We start from the raw sequence: 21,353 nt of genomic DNA, 5'->3' as shown, positions 1-21,353 counted from the left end.
CAATTTATGCACACAGGTAATCGTAGTAATAATAGTAATAGTAATAAATGTGATAAACTGGCGTCCTGTCCCAGGTGTACCCTGTCTCTCATCCTACATCTGTTGGAACAGGCTCCAGCCGCGCGTCACTCTTGATTGGAGTAAGCAGGTATAGAAAATGAATCAATGAATAAATGAAGTCAAGTTAAGTCTGAGAGCGTGTGCTGGTGCTGCACTTTGCCATATCCATGACACCGCAGGACTGGCTTTGGTCCTGGACAGCAGCCACCCAGGATGAAAACTGGTTCAGTCCCACATCTCTAAAATAACCATCTATCTGCCACAGCCAGGTGAAACGTGGGCGTCCCCATGGCCTTCTCCAGCTGCTGGGGTCCTCAACACTTAGCCACCTGCGTGCTGGATTGTGCACAGAGAAATGGCCACATGGCCAAAATGACAAAACTGACACTCCCTCACAATGCAAGTGACTCCTCATCCTCATCTCTCTTAATAACCACTCGATTGATACAAAGTCTTTCCAGCAATCTTCAAGGATCCTTTGAAGACACCTAGTACCAAAGACATCCAGTTATCACCTTAGATCACTGGTTAGTGTCCAAGTCTCACAACCACACAGCAAGACAGGCAGCACAAGGACCCTAAAGTCTTGAACCTTCATTCACCTGCAAAGATATCGTCATCGCCAAACACCTCTGTCCAGCGACCTCATGACTCCAAAAGCTCTTATTGGGGTCCTCTTGATCTCAAAGGTCGAGCACGCAGAGACATGAAAGTCACTGCCAACATAATCTTTAATATTGCCCTATACACGCTCAGGCCCATTGATGTCCATGCTTATCCCTGTATTCCATAGCAGGAAGCAGATCAGAGTGTACTGTACAACTTCCTCTATTTGGCATGCCAGTCCACTGAAGGTTGCTTCCCCTGCCAAGGCCAATACCCATTCACAGAGGGGTGGACTGTGACAATGGAGATGAAATGTCTTGTTCAAGAAAACAGATAAGATAGTGGGACAGGAAATCAAACCCAGATCTACATTGTGGTAGTTCACCAACTCTTATGCTGAACTGCCTGCTCTACTATAATGATCCATAGAAGTAAACGTTGATGTGAGTCCAACAGAAGCCTTGAGGCCCATTGGTGCTGGTGCTTATCCCCAGATTCTGTAGTGGGGAAGCTGATGAGAGTCTATGACTTTCACTGGATGGGATGCCAGTCCATTGCAGGTTTCTTCCACAGCCAAGGCTGATACCAATTCACAGGTGGACGGACTGGGACAATATAAAATGAAGTGGCTTTTTCAAGAACATCATTGTAAGCATCACTGGGGGTCAAACCAAGATCTACATATTGGTAGTCCAAATTCTTATTCAATCATTTTATCACTTATACTTGTATAGCTGTCTTTTATTCATTCATTTCCTGTGATGACATTTAAATTGTCTAGACACCTTTCCAGAACCTTGATGTAAATGAAATGCAAGCTATCAAAAGAAAGAAAAAACAAAATTTCTCATTAATTTCCTCTGACGGTAACAGAGTGACAGAGTCGGGCCTTATACCAACATATGTAGGTGTCGAGACCCCTGGAGCACTTGGATGATGAGCACTGATGTTTGTGCTATACTCATACTCATGTTCTGTTTATGCCAGTAAGCCACCCACAGAGCCTCACACATACTCAATCAAGTCTTCCAGGTTATTGTAAATGTCCTCATCCTGGGGGCTCTCTTCAGTTGGAAATGGCCTGAAAATGACACCAAAACAAACATGATGCATTATATGTGCTAGGATATGTTCAAATACATTTTTTCTACCTTATTTGTTTGCTTGTTTGCAGGGATGACTTTAAATCAAGGTGGTCAAATGTGACAATTGGAATAGATACCTGTATTGTAATGCCTTTGGCTGGAAAAATCTGCCACAGTAGCTATTAAAGATATGACATCAGATGCAGATTTCTGAAAGCTCCTTCCAATGGCATTAGGTATATCACCCTGTCAATAAGTGTATTACGAGGATCAGACTTGGGCACTTACTGAGTGTCAGTTTATACTCTGACTGTAGTGAGTAATTCACAGTGAGGGAGACTCTTTCCCTTTATCTTTACCCTGTGATTCTCAACTGCCACAGAGGTTCATGTTCGAAGTCGATAGATGTCCGGGAACAGCTAACGGTATTATGATGTCCCTGGACCTTGATGTTTGGTGATACGACCGGAGCGCCATGCAGCGGCTAGAACCCCGCTCTATGGTAGACGGAGGCACAAACTGGAAATGGCACAAAAATTCAGCCACTGTGGAGAAAAGGCCACAAACTGGCGGACAACATTGTCGTAAAAAGCCACAAACCGACGGTACACAAACATAGACATTATAAAGACAAGTAGATGTTGGCTGTTGAGGCGCAAGAAATGCGGCCGCCATCTTGGACGAACATAGACATGATAAAGACGAGTAGACGCCGCATTGGTTGTTGAGGCGCAAGAAATGCGGCCGCCATCTTGGACGAACATAGACATTATAAAGACGAGTAGACGCCGCATTGGTTGTTGAGGCGCAAGAAATGCGGCCACCATCTTGGACGAACATAGACATTATAAAGACGAGTAGACGCCGCATTGGTTGTTGAGGCGCAAGAAATGCGGCCGCCTTCTTGGACGAACATAGACGTTATAAAGAAGAGTAGACGCCGCATTGGTTGCTGAGCCGCAAGAAATGCTGCCGCCATCTTGGACGAACATAGACATTATAAAGACGAGTAGACGCTGCATTGGTTGTTGAGTCGCAAGAAATGCGGCTGCCATCTTGGACGAACATAGACATTATAAAGACGAGTAGACGCCGCATTGGTTGTTGAGCCGCAAGAAATGCGGCCGCAATCTTGGATGAACTTAGACATTATAAAGAGGAGTAGACTCCGCATTGGTTGCTGTGCCGCAAGAAATGGGGTCGCCATCTTGGACGAACATAGACATTACAAAGAGTAGACGCCGCATTGGTTGTTGAGGCGCAAGAAATGCTGCCGCCATGTTGGACGAACATAGACATTATAAAGAGGAGTAGACACCGCATTGGTCCACTGAAGCATTTACTCAAAAAAAAAAAAAAAAAAAAAGTCTGAAGGACCTAAATGACATGATGAGATGCCGAAGAGTTTCACTCGTCATGTCCGCGATATATGCATATTTCTAATATCTATGAAAAAAAGTCAGTCTTTGGCATCCTGGTGTTTCCAGTGATGTATCTCAATCTAATCTATGGCTGAAGATTCAGTTTTTCTGTTCTCTGGGCGATATTTGGTCTTCTCTGTTCCGTCTCTATTCGACATGCATTTTTGCTGTACGAAGTCTATTAGAAAAGTATCCGACCTTATTATTTTTTTCAAAAACCATATGGATTTGAATCACGTGTGATTACATCAGACATGCTTGAACCCTCGTGGGCATGCGAGAGTTTTTTCACGCCTGTCGGTTACGTCATTCGCCTGTGGGCAGTCTTTGAGTGAGGAGTCGCCCACCCTCTTGTCGATTTTTTCATTGTTTAGGAATGGCTCAGAGACTGCTGTTTTGTTTGATAAAAAGTTTTTCAAAAACTGTAAGGCACAACTGAGTGGACACCATTCAATAAATTCAGCTGGTTTTCGGTAAAAATTTTAACGGCTGATGAGAGATTTTGGTCTGTAAGGGTCGCTTTATGGACGGCCCACGGCGCCTGACGGCGATCTGCGCTTCGAGGCGGCAGCGTCTCGCCGTTTCAAGTTTAAAACTTCCACATTTCAGGCTCTGTTGACCCAGTAAGTCACCAGAGAACAGAGAACTTTCAGAAGAAGTCGGCATGAGGAGTTTATTCGGACATACCATTGTTAACGGACATTTTGTAATGAAAGAACGTGCGAGCAGAGTCGCATGTCGGGCCGGACCCAACCGCGGGAGGTCGCGACAGGAAAAACACCTCCGTTGGAAACCTTAACGTGCAAGTTGGAACATGCCAAAGCTGTTAAACAATTTCTCAGTTACTCCCTTGTTGAAATCTATCAAAAGCCGCCTGAATTTTACAAATGGTTTTCAACACGGAGGTGTTTTTCCTGTCGCGGCGCACACAGATTCGCCAAGTTGTCACGGAAACGACTCTGCGAATTTGCACGCACATCTTTCATTAAAAAATGTCCTTAAACAGTGGAATGTCCGCATAAAGTCCTCATGCTGGCCTCTTCTGAATCTTCTCTGTTCTCTCACGAAGTCCTGGGTGAATTAAGCCTTAAATTAGGATGTTTTCAGGTCGAAACAGGCCGACAACGGCGCCTGGAAGCGCTGCGCGACGTCCCGCTCCGTGGGAAGTCCTTACAGCGACAGAAACACCCCATAATCTCTCATCAGCCGTTAAACTTTTCACCGAAAACCAGCTGAATTTCTCAAATAGTGTCCACTCGGATATTCCTCACAGGTCCAGAAAAAATTTGATAAAGCAACGCGCGCTGTCTCAAGCAGCGTGTGAAACAAAGGAATTCAGCCGAGAGGGCTGAACTACATCTCACTCAAGGCCTGCCCACAGGGAAATGACGTCACCGACACACGTGAAAAAACTCACGCATGCGCACGAGGGTTCAAGCAGGATTGGTGTAATCGCATGTCATTCAAATCCATATAGTTAAAAAAAATAAAAGTGTCGGTTTCTTATCTAATAGACCTCATATTTGTAATAAATTTTTTTGTTTGTTTTTCTGTAATTGCAGACATTTTTACTCTCATTTGTTTGAATTAACTTACTTGAATCCTGCTTGCTGCGCAATTGCTGTGTAAGAGAGCTTGGACAGGGTGTCCATAACCTGGAAAAACAACAACAAAAAAATGTTAATGTGGTACGCTTCTGAATGCCTCTTATGAACACACAAAAGGCAGAGATAAATGGCCGTGTTACCTCAAACATCATCGCTGTGTGCACGTGCATGCTTGAACATGGACACATCTGACTGAGTTAATTACCTCCTTGTATGTGCAAAGCAAGAGGCCCTGTGAACGAGGTCCAAGTACCATTAAATGTGGAACAAGCATTTTTCTCAGAATTTGTTTTTTTACCAGCAGGTTTGTAACACTGCGTGATAAAACTGACCACAGTTGAGCACGTAAAAGGAGAATGTTAAAAGCACTCCGCCTCTGCCACATCAGAGTCCAAGCACATAAAGAATCACTTTAAGATATCGGAGGTTGAGGATGGCATGTGTACGGTGCCTTCCCTGTGCCCACTGAGAGCAGGCAGAGCAGAGGCACTTTGGAGTCCACTGACCTCCAGAAAAAAAGCGACTTTTCCCGTCTTTTGCAGAGTGGTGCACCACTTGGAACGCAAAATTATATATTTCCCCTTTTGTTGCCAATTCCAAAGTTATCTAGTGTGTGACTAAAAACCATGATCCAATTTGAAATGTCAGTTTTGGAGTTCCACCTGTTGTACTCCCACCTATAATACTCTGTAACTGGCTGTCTGTACTGGCAGTTTGTTATTTTCTGGTTTGTTTGATTTTTCAAGATTTTAAACATGATATTATTGGCTTCTCTGCATTTTGTCTGTGATTGTGACATCTGTGTGGGGATGAAGAAGAAAGGAAGAAGAACCACTGGCCAACAGATTTGTTGGACACATCTGATCTTTGTATGACAACAGTGTAATTGTATTTAAATTAAAATTTCCTCTCAAACTCAAATAAAATGTCACATTTTCCACTTGAAGCAACAATACAGTTGCAAATTAGACATCAAATTCAACCAATAGGGCAGCACAGTTTCGTTTGAACCCTGCATGATATCGCGGGATTTGACCACTTATGGGGACAGCCCTTCACGTTGTGCAATATATACACAACATAACTTCACAAATACTGTTTTGTTTTCGGCTGCAATCACAGAAGCAGTTGCGAAAAGTGTTTGTCAGTACCCAGCGGAGAAGGGAAGACAAAGCGAATGGGAGACGTCGTGTCGGTAAATGTTAGCCTACACGGCCAACCAGAGTAGCTACGTTCTCTCACCTGTCGACATGTTTGTGTTCCAGGTCATAAACAAACCACAACACATATCCACTTTCCCACCGCATTGTCACTTTCTTTGCATTTTCACTTCCTTTGCATGTAATTTGCCCAAAAACGCAGAGGAAATGCTGTGTTTTTTTTCCCCCGGAAGTAGAGAAATTACATCAAATGCATCATATTTTACCCCTTTAGTGCCTGCCCTCAAACGAGACTGCAGTGCCCAATTACCTATAGAATGGATTTCCCTGTTTGCCCTTATTTTTTTTTTCAAAAACCATATGGATTTGAATCACGTGTGATTACATCAGACATGCTTGAACCCTCGTGGGCATGCGAGAGTTTTTTCACGCCTGTCGGTTACGTCATTCGCCTGTGGGCAGTCTTGGAGTGAGGAGTCGCCCACCCTCTCGTCATTTTTTTTCATTGTTTAGGAATGGCTCAGAGACTGCTGCTTTGTTTGATAAAAATTTTTTTCAAAAACTGTAAGGCACAACTGAGTGGACACCATTCGATAAATTCAGCTGGTTTTCGGTAAAAATTTTAACAGCTGATGAGAGATTTTGGTCTGGTAGTGTTGCTTTAAGGACGGCCCATGGCGCCTGACAGCGATCTGCGCTTCGAGGCAGCAGCGTCTCGCCGTTTCAAGTTGAAAACTTCCACATTTCAGGCTCTGTTGACCCAGGAAGTCGTCAGAGAACAGAGAACTTTCAGAAGTCAGCATGAGGAGTTTATTCGGACATTCCATTGTTAACGGACATTTTGTAATGAAAGAATGTGCGGGCAGAGTCGCATGTCGGGCCGGACCCGACCACGGGGGGTCGCGACAGGAAAAACACCTCCGTTGGAAACCTTAATGGGCAAGTTGGAACATGCCCAAGCTGTTAAACAATTTCTCAGGTACTCACTTGTTGAAAGCCATCAAAAGCCACCTGAATTTTACAAATGGTTTTCAACACGGAGGTGTTTTTCCTGTCGCGGCGCACACAGATTCGCCGAGTTGTCACGGAAACGACTCTGCAAATTTGCGCGCACGTCTTTCATTACAAAATGTCCTTAAGCAGTGGAATGTCCGCATAAAGTCCTCATGCCGGCCTCTTCTGAATCTTCTCTGTTCTCGCACGTCATTCAAATCCATATAGTTAAAAAAAATAATAAAAGTGTCGGTTTCTTATCTAATACACCTCATATGTACGAGGTCTCTTAGATAATAAACCGACCCTTTTATTTATTTTTTTAACTATATGGATTTGAATGACATGCGATTACACCAATCATGCTTGAACCCTCGTGCGCATGCGTGAGTTTTTTCACGCGTGTCGGTGACGTCATTTCCCTGTGGGCAGGCCTTGAGTGAGATGTGGTCCAGGCCTCTCGGCTGAATTCCTTTGTTTCACACGCTGCTCAAGATGGCGCGCGTTGCTTTATCACAATTTTTTCTGGACCTGTGAGGAATATCCGAGTGGACACTATTCGAGAAATTTAGCTGGTTTTCAGTGAAAAGTTTAACGGCTGATGAGAGATTATGGGGTGTTTCTGTCGGTGTAAGGACTTCCCACGGAGCGGGACGTCCTGTAGCGCTTCCAGGCGCTGTCGTCGGCCTGTTTCGAGCTGAAAACATCCTAATTTAAGGCTTAATTCACCCAGGACATCGTGAGAGAACAGAGAAGATTCAGAAGAGGCTGGCATGAGGAATTTATGCGGACATTCCACTGTTTAAGGACATTTTTTTAATGAAAGACGTACGCGCAAATTCGCCGAGTCGTTTCCGTGACGACTCGGCAAATCTGTGTGCGCCGCGACAGGAAAAACACCTCCGTGTTGAAAACCATTTGTAGAATTCAGGCGGCTTTTAATGGCTTTCAACAAGTGAGTAACTGAGAAATTGTTTAACAGCTTGGGCATGTTCCAACTTGCCCGTTAAGATTTCCAACGGAGGTGTTTTTCCTGCCGCGACCCCCCGCGGTCGGGTCCAGCCCGACATGCGACTCTGCCCGCACGTTCTTTCATTACAAAATGACCGTTAACAATGGAATGTCCGAATAAACTCCTCATGCCGACTTCTTCTGAAAGTTCTCTGTTCTCTGACGACTTACTGCGTCAACAGAGCCTGAAATGTGGAAGTTTTTAACTTGAAACGGCGAGACGCTGCCGCCTCGAAGCGCAGATCACCTTCAGGCGCTGTGGACCGTCCTTAAAGCGACACTACCAGACCAAAATCTCTCATCAGCCATTAAAATTTTTACCGAAAACCAGCTGAATTTATTGAATGGTGTCCACTCAGTTGTGCCTTACAGTTTTGAAAAAATTTTTATCAAACAAAGCAACAGTCTCTGAGCCATTCGTAAACAATGAAAAAAATCGACGAGCGGGTGGATGACTCCTCACTCAAAGACTGCCCACAGGCGAATGACGTAACCGACAGGCGTGAAAAAACTCTCGCATGCCCACGAGGGTTCAAGCATGTCTGATGTAATCACACGTGATTCAAATCCATATGGTTTTTGAAAAAAATAATAAGGTCGGATACTTTTCTAATAGACCTCGTGTATATATATATATATATATATATATATATATATATATATATATAGTACTAGTTGTGAGTCACTGACCTGGGAAAATGTGCAGCAGTATACTGAGACAATGTATTAGCTTCCAAAAGAAAGCTTTCAATGCATTTTGAAGTAGCAGCTATAACAGACTAAGTCCTTATTTAAGAAGGTTAAACTTCATCTAATAATTATGAAATGACTGACTCTGCAGTGTAATGAAAATTTATGTAACTTTTAATTTTTTCTGATTATGTTATGAAGTTGTCTAAAATGTATCTGTTACAACACCAAGTGGCAGTAAAATACATTTGTAGCAGTAACAGCGCCACCTAGTGTATACTGAAGTATGATGGGAATGACAGATTATAATAAATTATGAGAATGCACAAAATTCAATGCAAGACTGGAAAGAAAGTGTAATAAAAACATGCTGACATTTGTTTGCAATAATTAAGAAGCAATACTTTCACATACTGTTTTATGCATTTCGGGGTGGGGGAGCGCTATTTTCTGCATCAAAACGGGGCCGTAGCACCTAACCCATAAGAGCTGGCACAAATGTGATGGCAGATTTGGAAACTGTGGCTGTTTTTGCCCAAGAAAACATCTTAAGATCATTTTCAATGACCTACCTTGATGAAATACGGACAAAAGAAAGTAGTGTTCAGTGACAATGCATTGAATGTTATACATGGAAGCTGGATGGATTCATACTCACTAGGCGAAAACGCCATTTGGCAGATACTGGGGTATATCACAGATCAGCGGTTCTAATTAACCGCAACATGTGGGCAATTACGTGTATTTGTGAAAGAGGCATGATGTGCGTCCGTAACTACAGAGGATATGGGAAGATTGAGAGTGTAGAGATGATGTGTGAGGTGAGCAGATCCAGAAAACATTGAGGACAAAAAATGGGATCTCCACGCTTAGTGTACACACACACACACACACACACATATATATATATATATATGTATGTGTGTGTGTGTGTGTGCGCGTGTGTATTTATATAATGGCTGAGTAGATCCTTGTCATTTGATTGGTGCTTTGTATGTCACATGACATGGATTAATTCATCCCATTTGTGTTGCATTTAGAGTGCAGTTTGGTTCCATTTCGAGTGCAAATTTGGATCCATACATTTGGTACCATTGCACCTGCACACGTGCACACACACATACCTACACGTGCTCACGCACGCACATGTGCATACAAAACAAATCCATTGCGCTGTCTGGAGGCTGTTAGTAGGAAGAAAGAATGAAAAGCTGGACCCAGTTGTGTGTGTGTGTGTGTGTGCGCGCTCGGGTGACAACGACTCTGATGAGACATGATTTGATTGAGCTAACTAATGCTGCTAATTCTTGTAACACACACAGACATACACACACACACACACAAAATCCACTCCGCTGTCAACCATCTGGATGCATGAAGAGCTCTTCAGCTGAAAAGCTGACGTGATTTTTGGTTGGACTGAGGAACTACACAAAGTCTTTTTTTTTCTCTTTTTTTATGGAAGTCCGAAGTCAGTGCACAGCGTCACTGGACTAAGTGTCACAATTTGGACTTTAGCAGCAGTGGAACACCAAAATGTAAGTCCCTTTTCTGTTGTTTATAAATGAATAAAATATCAAATGACAAGGATCTATTTTAGCCATATATATATATATATATATATATATATATATATATATATATATATATATATATATATATATATATATATATATATATATATGCGGTGAGTGGGATGTACGGCCAATAATGCCATTGATGCTCAACAATGCAAATTGTTGAGCAAACTTGTGAATTTTTATGCATTGGTTGATAATAAATTACCCAAACACAAAATAATGGGAAATTTTGCTTTGTGAATTCTGTCGCTGCAGGTTTAATATGTGGGCTTAAAAAAAAACTTGTTTCAAGGGGGTTCGATATGACAGCCTGTCAATCTAGTCTTATCTACATCCTGTGTGCATGAGTGCTGTGGCTTCGCCTCAACCCAGGTGCATCTGCAACATGAAAGGTCCCACTCGCAGTATGAAGCCAGCTTTATGCTGCAAAACACCTGCAGCTCAATTAATGCAAATCCAGTGATAAGGTACTTTTTCCACTCCTTGTAAGTTTGGGATCACTAAATTAAACTAGGCACATCTTTATTCCATGACAAAAAAGGCACTATCATGATGAAGGTGGATTTTAAACTGTCGCTCCAACACTATCTGCAAAGTTGTGTCCAGGGTGCAAAAATATATCATTCCGTTGATTTTTGTGACACACGATGTTCAGTTCCACTTGTTTCAGGAAACCAACATTTAAAACACTGAGTACCATCTGGCTTTGGAGAAAAATGTGACTTTTCAAATGAATGCATCATTTACTTCGCTTTGCATATGGTGTCTCAAAAGAGGAACTATGACATCATCAGTTTAACTTTCTTGTTGTCGTGCATCATATTCATCATGACTGCTCTGCTGCTGCTGACTAAAATAAACTTCAATGTACTAAGAGAGAAGCATGAACCCATGCTGGAAAAGGAGCTGATTTTGTTCCCCTTGTGAGATGCAGTGACTGTCTTTCTCAGGCACTAAAATTATTTGTTCCCCCACATTTTTTTAAATTAAAAAAAAAACTTTAACCCACATGTGACTGAAGAAGAAAAAGAAGCCACAAGCTGAGCTAAATGTGCAACCACTGTGTTAGTGCGGCATGCAGCTCAGCTCCTCTGTGCACCTTACATATAAGAGAAATGTAACACCACCAGTGGTTCACTGGTTTGAAGACTACATTAACGACATGACCAAATTCATTGATAAATGATGAAAATTCATGGGAACTGAAAAATGGAGTGAAAAATACTCTCAACCATGAATCCTGAGCAATATCCAACAGATATTTATCATCGACAGCAAGTCATTTTTGTTACTTCCATTCCATCATTTCAAAAAAGCACACTCAAGGAACTGCTGAAGTCTCAACTTTTTCTGCCTACAGAAAACGTGGCCATTTCTATGATGTGATGGGGAAGGTAGGGCAGATACAGCGCATTCGGAAAGCATTCAAAGCACTTCACTTTTTCCACATTTTATATTACACCCGTATTCCACAATGGAGCAAATTCATGTTTTCCCTCAAACTTCTACTCACAACACCCCATAATGACAACATGAATAAAGTTTTTAGATTTTTTTTTTTTTTTTTTGCAAATTTATTAAAAATAACAAAATTCAGAAATCACAAAAATACGAGGTCTGTCAATAAAGCAATGGTCCTTTTTATTTTTTTCAAAAACTATATGGATTTCATTCATATGTTTTTACGTCAGACATGCTTGAACCCTCGTGCGCATGCGTGAGTTTTTCCACGCCTGTTGGTGACGTCATTCGCCTGTGAGCACTCCTTGTGGGAGGAGTCGTCCAGCCCCTCGTCGGAATTCCTTTGTCTGAGAAGTTGCTGAGAGACTGGCGCTTTGTTTGATCAAAATTTTTTCTAAACCTGTGAGACACATCGAAGTGGACACGGTTCGAAAAATTAAGCTGGTTTTCAGTGAAAATTTTAACGGCTGATGAGAGATTTTGAGGTGATTCTGACGCTTTAAGGACTTCCCACGGTGCGAGACGTCGCTCAGCGCTCTCAGCCGCTGTCGTCAGCCTGTTCAAGCTGAAAACCTCCACATTTCAGGCTCTATTGATCCAGGACGTCGTGAGAGAACAGAGAAGTTTCAGAAGAAGTCGGTTTCAGCATTTTATCCGGATATTCCACTGTTAAAGGAGATTTTTTTAATGAAAGACGTGCGGACGGGTCCGCGCGTCGGGACACAGCCGACGCGGTGTGGCGGCACGGGAAAAACACCTCCGTGTTGATAACCATTTGTAAAATCCAGGCGGCTTTTGATGGCTTTCAGTGGAGTGAGTATATGAGAAATTGTTTAACAGCTGGACATGTTCCAACTTGTCCTTAAGGCTTCCAACAGAGGTGTTTTTCCTGTGGCGGAGTGTCGCGGCGGCTGCGTCCCGACGTGCGGACCCGTCCGCACGTCTTTCATTAAAAAAATCTCCTTTAACAGTGGAATATCCGGATAAAATGCTGAAACCGACTTCTTCTGAAACTTCTCTGTTCTCTCACGACGTCCTGGATCAATAGAGCCTGAAATGTGGAGGTTTTAAGCTTGAAACAGGCTGACGACGGCGGCTGAGAGCGCTGCGCGACGTCTCGCTCTGTGGGAAGTCCTTAAAGCGACAGAATCACCTCAAAATCTCTCATCAGCCGTTAAAATTTTCACTGAAAACCAGCTTAATTTTTCGAACCGTGTCCACTTCGATGTGTCTCACAGGTTTAGAAAAAATTTTGATCAAACAAAGCGCCAGTCTCTCAGCAACTTCTCAGACAAAGGAATTCCGACGAGGGGCTGGACGACTCCTCCCACAAGGAGTGCTCACAGGCGAATGACGTCACCGACAGGCGTGGAAAAACTCACGCATGCGCACGAGGGTTCAAGCATGTCTGACGTAAAAACATATGAATGAAATCCATATAGTTTTTGAAAAAAATAAAAAGGACCGTTACTTTATTGACAGCCCTCGTATTCACACCCTTTGCTCAGTACTTTGTTGATGCACCTGTGGTACTACATCCTCAAGTCTTCTTGAATATGATGCCATTAGCTTGGTGCACCTATCCTAGCTCTAAGAAGCCACTGTGCTCATTGGGACCTTCAAAGCAGCAGAAGTGTTTCTGTACCCCACCCCAAATTTGTGCCTCAAGACAATCCTGTCTCTGAGGTCTAAATTCAATTCCTTTGACTTCATGCTTGGTTTGTGCTCTGACATGCCACTGTCAACTATGGGACCTTATATGTAGACAGGTGTGTGCCTTTCCAAGTCATGTCTAATCAACTGAATTGACTCAAGGTGGACTCCAATTAAGCTGTCGAAACATTTCAGAGATGATCAGTGAAAACAGGATGCACCTGAGCTCAATTTTGTGCTTCATGGCAAAGGCTGTGAATACTTACGTACACGTGATTTTTTTTTTTTTGTTAGCTTTTTATTTTTAATAAATTTGCATAAATGTCAAAAACTTTTTCATATTGTCATTATGCGGTATTGTGTGTAGAATTTTGAGGGAAAAAAATGTATTTCTTAATTTTTGGGAAAAGGCTGTAACATAAAATATGGAAAATGTGAAACACTGTGAATTCTTTCCAGATGATATGTGTTAACAATCAAAATATGCTTATTTAGAACCTGCTCTTTTCTCTGCCCCTGACCAAGGCAGCATCTCTTCATCTGGAGTTGGTCCCTGGGCACTGGACTGTAGCTGCCCACTGCACCTAGTAGTATGATTGTGTCTAACTGTAATTAAGATGGTTAAATGCAGAGGACAACTTTTGTTGTATGTATCTATATATGTACAATGACAATAAAGGCTCTTCTTCTTCTAAGTCAATGATTTTTTTGCATTAGCTATAAATAATACACTGACCTTTTAAACGTTTAATTACATTGCACATTTACCTGAGGTATGATGAACTGTTCAATGACTACAACTCCTTTTTTCTCATACAATAACATGAATCAGGTTATCTTCTGCTCACTAAGGAAGTGTTTGCATTATAAAAAATGCACTGAAATGTAATTAAATTTGCTTTCTTTTTTGTTTTGACACATTTTTTGACAGATGCAATTAATAAAACAGTAAGACTTGTGCTCTGGAAAATATAGTAAGGTCAGCTATCAGAATCAAGGCTCAGGATCATAGATGAGAGATGAGGATAAAAGAAAAGTGATCAAGAACAAAGAGCCGGATCAAAGGTGACTTTGAAACAAAAGTAACAAAAATTTTGTATCAGACCACGGCGATCGACTAAAATGGAGTAATGGATTACAAATTGATGTTGGAATGGGACAGAGGGGTATTGGTGGAGGTATGCCCTCACTGAGAGCTCTTCGAGTTCAAATTTTGATCAATATATGAAGTGTCTTAGCTTTGAGCATAAATGCATTTCTACTTAGCGTGCAAGAATTGAGTTTTGATGTTTCTATTTGACGTCTTCTCTAAACTGAGTCTGTGTTTAACTATGCATGTATCGACAACAACAGTGTGAAAATGTCCAGATTAAAAAAAAAAACCATGTCCCCAGATTTAAGTGCACACTTGTCCCATTCCCAAAAAAATGTCAGTTTTCCTGAGAATGAATTTACAGTAAACAGTTTGATCTAATTACTTTGAGGGAAAAGAATTCTCATTTCTTCCTTTTTCCTGAATCTATTTGTGGACTTGAATCCAAACGTGGTCAGCGTGGACACGTAGTAACGCCACAGAGTAATACGGGTTAACGTGCTCTCATTAGACATAAAGCAAACTAATGCTCAGGCTACGGGCCGATTTGGCACAAGAGGACCCAAGTGGATTAAAGCAGCTCAGATTTGAGATGTTTTCTTTTGGATGTTTCTGAAAACATGCAGAGAGACTTCAAATCTGGCTGTACATGTCTTCCTGGAACCAACTCAGCTGAATTTATGAAACCGCAGATGCAAACATTGTTAAGATGTAGAAAAGGCTGCTTGCTTGTTTGCTGCTCTTGAATATGACTGACTGAGATTATGCAGCCGAGCTGGGGTGCAGCGTACGTGCAGTATTTATTTGCAGGCAGCACGTCCCCTCTGGGATTGACAGATTAACTGGAAGCTCCTTTAAAGTGCTGCACGCTGAGCAGACAGAAAGACGTTCAGTCTCCCGTAGAGAACCAATATTCACTATCTGCCGTGTAAGGAATTAAATTTAATGGGTTAAAAAAGTTTTACCTGCAGAATTCTCACACTAAAGAAGAAAAAAAAAGACTGAAATTTGAGTCGACATCTGTGAATACTGTGAATTAAAATGGGTATAGAGTGATAAGATGGAGGACAAGTGAACCATTAAAATCAATAAATTAAGAATACATTTCAAAGTCTATGAGTCCATGAAAGTGGACACTGGAATTGGGCCAGTGAGATGGTGAATCTGCAAATTTTCCATTGGTAACAGTAAAAACGTACTTCAAAGTGTGTTCAGCTTTGAAATTTTGGTTTCTGATAAATATAGGTGGGAACTGGTGAACCTATTATTTTGTGCCAAGTTGGCTTCCTTTAACGTAATTTGCTGTATTCTCTTTTATATAATGGCTGAATGGATCCTTGTCATTTGATTGGTGCTTTGTATGTCACATGACAGGGATTAATTCGTCCCATTTGTGTTGCATTGCATTTAGAGTGCAAATTTGGTTCCATACATTTGGTACCATTGCACTCTGCACATGTATACACACACACACACATGCTTGCGCACACACGTGCAAGCGCTCCCACACAGGCATGTGCGCACACACACACACACACAAAACGTGCGTGTACGCACACACAAAACAAATCCACTGCGCTGTCTGGAGGCTGTGAGCAGGAAGAAAGAATGAAAAGCTGGACTAATCTCTGACGTGATTTTATTTGCTGCACTGAGGATGTACACAGTCTTTTTTGGTAGTACACGTACGCACAAGCACCGACCCGGTTGTGTATATATGTGTGTGTGTGTGTGTGTGTGCGCATGCGCGGGAACAACAAGCTAAATGATGCTGTTAATTCTTGTAACACACACACACATACAGACACACAAAACCCACTCCTCTGTAAGCCGTCTGGATGCATGAAGAGCTGTTCAGATGAAAAGCTGACGAGTTTTGGCTGGATTGAGGAACTACACAGTCTTTTTCTTTTTTTTTTTTTTTTCTTTTTTTTATGGAAGTCCAAAGTCAGTGCACAGCATCACTGGACTGTACGTCACTATTTGGACTTTAGCAGCAGAGGAACACCAAAATGTAAGTCCCTTTTCTGTTGTTTATAAATTAATAAAATATCAAATGACAAGGATCTATTTTAGCTCTTATATAAAACAAATAATGAATGTTTTTACATTCTTTCAATGGAACAAATATTTAATTTGGTGAAAGCTGGAACAAACCATTCAACAAGGCAAAGCCGAGTTGAATGGTATGTTCCAGCTTTCACCTCATGACATATTCGTACCAATGATCTCATAAACATTCATTATTTGTATAATATATTACCTTACCTGCACATCAGAGTGTTAAGGCATCATCAGTCTGAAGAAAGTTGATTAACCCTCAAGCGACCAAGTCATTTTAGTGACTAATATGGTAAGATAATTATAGCAAATGTAGAAGAATTGGTAACTAGCAAATACGCCAAATACTTTAACACAAATGTGAATGTACCCATCAGTCATCAATTGTGACAATCATGAGCTATTTTCATCCTCACTCTGGGCATCAAGAATCAGTCTCAATGCTTGTGCAGATGTAAATCTTACTATTCTCGGTCTGTTGCTTCTCTGCAAAACAGTAAAATATAATGATTAGAGTTGGCAAATTACAATACCATCTGAAGCCATAATGTCAAAAATCTCATACATCTTCCCAGGGGGTCATAAGTCACCCCGCACAAGTTTGTAATATACTTGTCACAAGGAAAATCAGTCGATCCTTGCAAAATTCTATGAACAAATGTAGGACAAATAGATCGACAAATTCATGGTAGGAAACTTTTTTCTGATTAAAATTAGAAAAATGGTGCACAAAAATATATGCACAGGGTCATAAATGACCCCACTCAGTCGCCTGAGGATTAATAGGCCCAGCCTAAATTAAATACATTTTTATTAAAGTTGAGTAAAAGCCCACCCAAAATTAAATACTTTTGTGACCTCTACACATCGTAAAAAGCAAACAATGATGAGTTGTCACACTGTTTTTCTTGTCTCTTCTGTGTCTTACCAATGACGACGTCATCAGTGTGCACTGGTGCTAGTTGTGGTGGAAGGTTGAAATGTGCTTTTATTTTGAAAGCCTCTTGTGAAAGAAAACAGGAAGCGTTCCGGGACAGTGGGTAGCATTGCGACAGCTAAGACGTTAGAAGTTCTAGAGTCTTAACTGTCACAAAGCTTGCCATCGGTGGATTTCGGGCTCTGAAGGACTCTGATGAGTGGACAAACTCCGTCTGCTTTGTGCACCGCGCCTCACGTCACCACCTGCAGTCTTCCACCGCAGATGGAATTCTGCTGTGACAGTTTTTCAGATGTCGACATGACAAAGCAGCTTAATGTTGACTGGAAGTCCACTGACAAGTTACGAACAAGTACGGGACAAAAAAAAAACACTGGGAAAGTTCTCCATTCGGTTTCCAGACATACTTTTGAGCGTGCACACAACTTTCTGAGAAACTCGACAGACATCAGCTGAGGAGGAACACATTTAATGAATCAGAGAAGGACAAGACAAGACAAAAACAGACACAAACCGGCGAGTTATTTGTGATTTATTTTTTTATTTATGATGAAATCAGACATTTTATTGAGATGGGCGTTCCAACAAATGTAATATTGGCCGTGCTCGTGCATCGGCCCAGGTAGGATTTCATGTGGAACGCCCTAGGGACTCCAACATGCTAATGCGGTAGTTTAAACAGCAACCTTGGCACAGTGGGTACGTCTGGGGTTGTCGAGGCAGCCATGTGACCTTTTGTTTGCATGCCATTTGTAAAGCCTTTCTGCTAATCACAGGGTCCCGCTGCCCTGAATTTTCACATGCTGAGATCACAACGCTTCCAAACAAACAAACAACAATCTAAAGCAGGAGTGACTGCACTTTACAAAGGGCCATCCTGTGCTGCAGGCAAGACTCCACTCAGAGTTGTATACTGCAAACCCACTGACCCAGTAATGCTGCCTGCACACGGAAACAAGCTCCCACATTAACGCACTAATGAAAAGAAGCTGAACAATCTGTTCAGAAATACACAAGATAAGTGGAAAGGAGTGGGATGGTTTTAGCTACACAGGCACCAGGACAAACCACTGTACACAGCCCTATATAGTAATAATCCTATACTCCTCTCATACACTGCAAAAAAAGTTGTTTTTACAGTTTAAAAACCTAGTAGCTGTGGTTACCAGAATAATTCTGTAAAACATGCAGTAAAAAAAAAAAAAAAACAGAACAAGCTGTAAATTTTACATTGGAATCCAATTACATTTGTTCTACAAATCCGATTGGTTAATCGTGTCAGATTTCAGACCATAAAATATTGTGTTGACGGTGGCAAAATATTCCACCGTTTCACATTTGATGTATAACTCCGGGCCCTGACCATGTTGCTAGGCAGACGTCAATAATGACGCTGAGAGGAAGAGAAACTGGTGGAGCGACAATGATGCAAAAATGTGTGAATTTAATCTATCATTCGAAAGTATTAATGTGGATTCTGATACAGATTTACTCAATGCATTTGACCAGATGGAGAAATCTGTGGGTCTGCTCACAGAATGTCCAGTTTGGCATGAAGGCGCTGTTGCTACGTTAAGCTTCGCCGACCGATGTAAATATTGCAGTTACTGCTGTGATAACAAATGAATACAATACTAACGGTGATTATTTGACAATTTGGGACCAGGAATCTAGAAACATTTCCTTAAAACTACGGTCTGCGTAACAGTTTTATCAAACTATATTATTATGTGGGTTTAGATGTAGCCTTCAGTGGTGACGCGGTCTTTTGCTGAAAACACGGCTCCAAGTCAAATTACTTACAGAAAAATAAACTGTGCAAACAATGGAATTGGATTAGAATGGGAATAACCCCCTTGAAAATATCCATTTTACCAGCTCTGCGAAAGCATCTCCGGTAAAACTCAATTCACGACTGTAAAATCCAGCATTAACATCTGCAAATCATCAGACACAAGGGGGTTATTCCCGAAGTTTAAAGCTCTTATTCATTCATTCATTTTCTATACCCGCTTATTCCAATCAAGGGGGCTGGAACCTATCACAGCAGACACAGGGCAAGAGGAGGAGTGCACCCTGGACATGATGCCAGTCAATTGCAATAAAGCTGTTTTTTATTATTATTATTAAAAATGATATTTTAAAACAGTAAATCCAAGAGTTATTGGGGTTTTGTTTGTTTATTTGTTTTTGTTTTTTGTCTTTTGTTTTTGTTTTGTTTGTTTTTTTTTTGCTCAGTTAACATTATTGTGCTATTTTTAAACTAATTAGCTTAATTTAAATGCAATTTTTACTTGTTTTACACTCAATCTCAATCAATGAGATTTTGTTGTGCTGCTCCCATTTTGCTCAGGGCCACCACAGGAGGTTTAGCACAGGATCCACATCTTGATCTGGCTTTTCCTAACACAACCCCAATTGTATAAGGACAATGGAGCTCAGGCAGCCTTAAACCTTGGGAATTTTACTTGGGAAGCAAGCACGAGTACTGTTTGCACCACTGGAGCACAAGAGAAACTACTCTGAAAATATAATGAAATGTATAACATATTGCTATATTAAAGCTTTACAGTCTTTCAAATTTCACAAAACTGACAACATTTTGTTTCTACCAAAAATCAAGCATTATGATGTTGGTTTATTTTTGGAACATGTTCCTAAATTACAGTTCGTTTTAATGGGGGAATTCCATAGCGAATATTGTCTTTTCCTTCTAATGGCATCATGCAGGTGACTACAGGAGGAAGCGTGTGTGTGCATGCATGAGGTTTTGAGATCACTTGTGACCTGTAACACGTGCGTACATGCAAACATTCGTAAGATGTCTTGTAAATCACTTCAGAGGTGTTATCTGGTTTCAAAAACAGCACTTTTAGATTTTGGAGCTGCTTATTTCTCACGAACATCTACAAAATCTGTGTAAATAAGCTGTTTCAGAGCATGTTCCACCATCTTGGTTTATTTTGTTCAAACGAGTAGCCAGCTTACATCACGCTGCTTTTCTTTACCCTGATTGGCTGTTGCGGGATCCTTCCCAGCATGACTCATGCAGATCAGGGGAAGCCCCGACATGATCTCACATTGATTCCAATAGGGCAGCGCAGCCTCGTTTGAACCCTAAGTGATATTGAGGGATTTGACCACTTATGAGGACAGCTGCTCCCGTTGTGCAATATATACACAGCATAACGTCACACGGAAAAATAGTGTACTGTTTTGTTTTCGGCTTCAATCACTGAAGCAGTCGTGAAAAGTGCAGTTTTTTCGGTTCCCAGTGGAGAAGGGAAGACGAGGCAAATGGGAGACGTCGTGTCAGTAAGTGTTATCCTACACAGCCAACCAGAGTAGCTGCGTTCCCTTACCAAAAAATAGTACTGATAAGTATATAAAAAGTAAACTAGAAGTGTACTTGAAACATACTTGCATATACTACTTTTTGGTAAGGGTTCTCTCACCTGCAAAACCGCCTCGACACGTTTGCGCTCCTGGTCATAAACAAACCGCAACACATGTCCACTTTCCCACCGTATCGTCACTTTTTCTTTGCATTTTCACTTTGTGAGCATGTAATTTGCCCAAAAACTCTGTGCCGTGTTTCTGTCCTCGGAAGTAGAGAAATTCCATCATATGTGTCATATTTTACCCCTTTAGTACCCACCCTCAGACGAGACTTGCTGCCCAATTGGAGGTCACGCTTGAAGTTTTACCCTTTGGCAGTGTTGGGGAAAGTAACTTTGGAAAGTTACTTCATTAGTTAATCTATACAGTTATATTTTACAGTTACTGCTTACATTTACTTCATTAGCAGCTGCGGACACCTTGTCGGCAGCTGCTGAATGTAATTAATAAAGTTACTCAATCTAATTTGGTTATTTTTAAGATTTAGTACTCAGAAAAGTAACTATTAGTTACTTTGCTGATTAGTTACTTTTCTG

The 21,353-nt window shown here is 41.4% G+C and overlaps 1 protein-coding gene across 4 annotated transcripts in view; it reads right to left on the bottom strand.

Annotated features, from left to right (window-relative positions):
- LOC117522288 (guanine nucleotide exchange factor VAV3-like) overlaps positions 1–21,353 on the bottom strand; it is a 178,850-nt gene that overhangs the window by 145,289 nt on the left and 12,208 nt on the right. For all 4 annotated transcript variants that reach the window (XR_004564191.1, XM_034183680.1, XM_034183681.1 and 1 more), the window contains exons 3-4: positions 4,769–4,827; positions 1,682–1,747 (exon numbers count right to left, since the gene is read on the bottom strand). Coding sequence is in view for 3 of the 4 variants with exons in the window: in XM_034183680.1 (XP_034039571.1) it covers positions 1,682–1,747; positions 4,769–4,827 (125 nt within the window). In the remaining variant the exon portion in view is untranslated. The remainder of the gene's footprint in view (positions 1–1,681; positions 1,748–4,768; positions 4,828–21,353) is intronic.

The sequence above is a fragment of the Thalassophryne amazonica genome, chromosome 12 (assembly GCF_902500255.1).
Source record: "Thalassophryne amazonica chromosome 12, fThaAma1.1, whole genome shotgun sequence".
NCBI classification, from domain to species: Eukaryota; Metazoa; Chordata; class Actinopteri; order Batrachoidiformes; family Batrachoididae; genus Thalassophryne; species Thalassophryne amazonica.
Note: the sequence above shows the minus strand (reverse complement) of the source record. Positions and strands in the feature narration are given on the sequence as shown.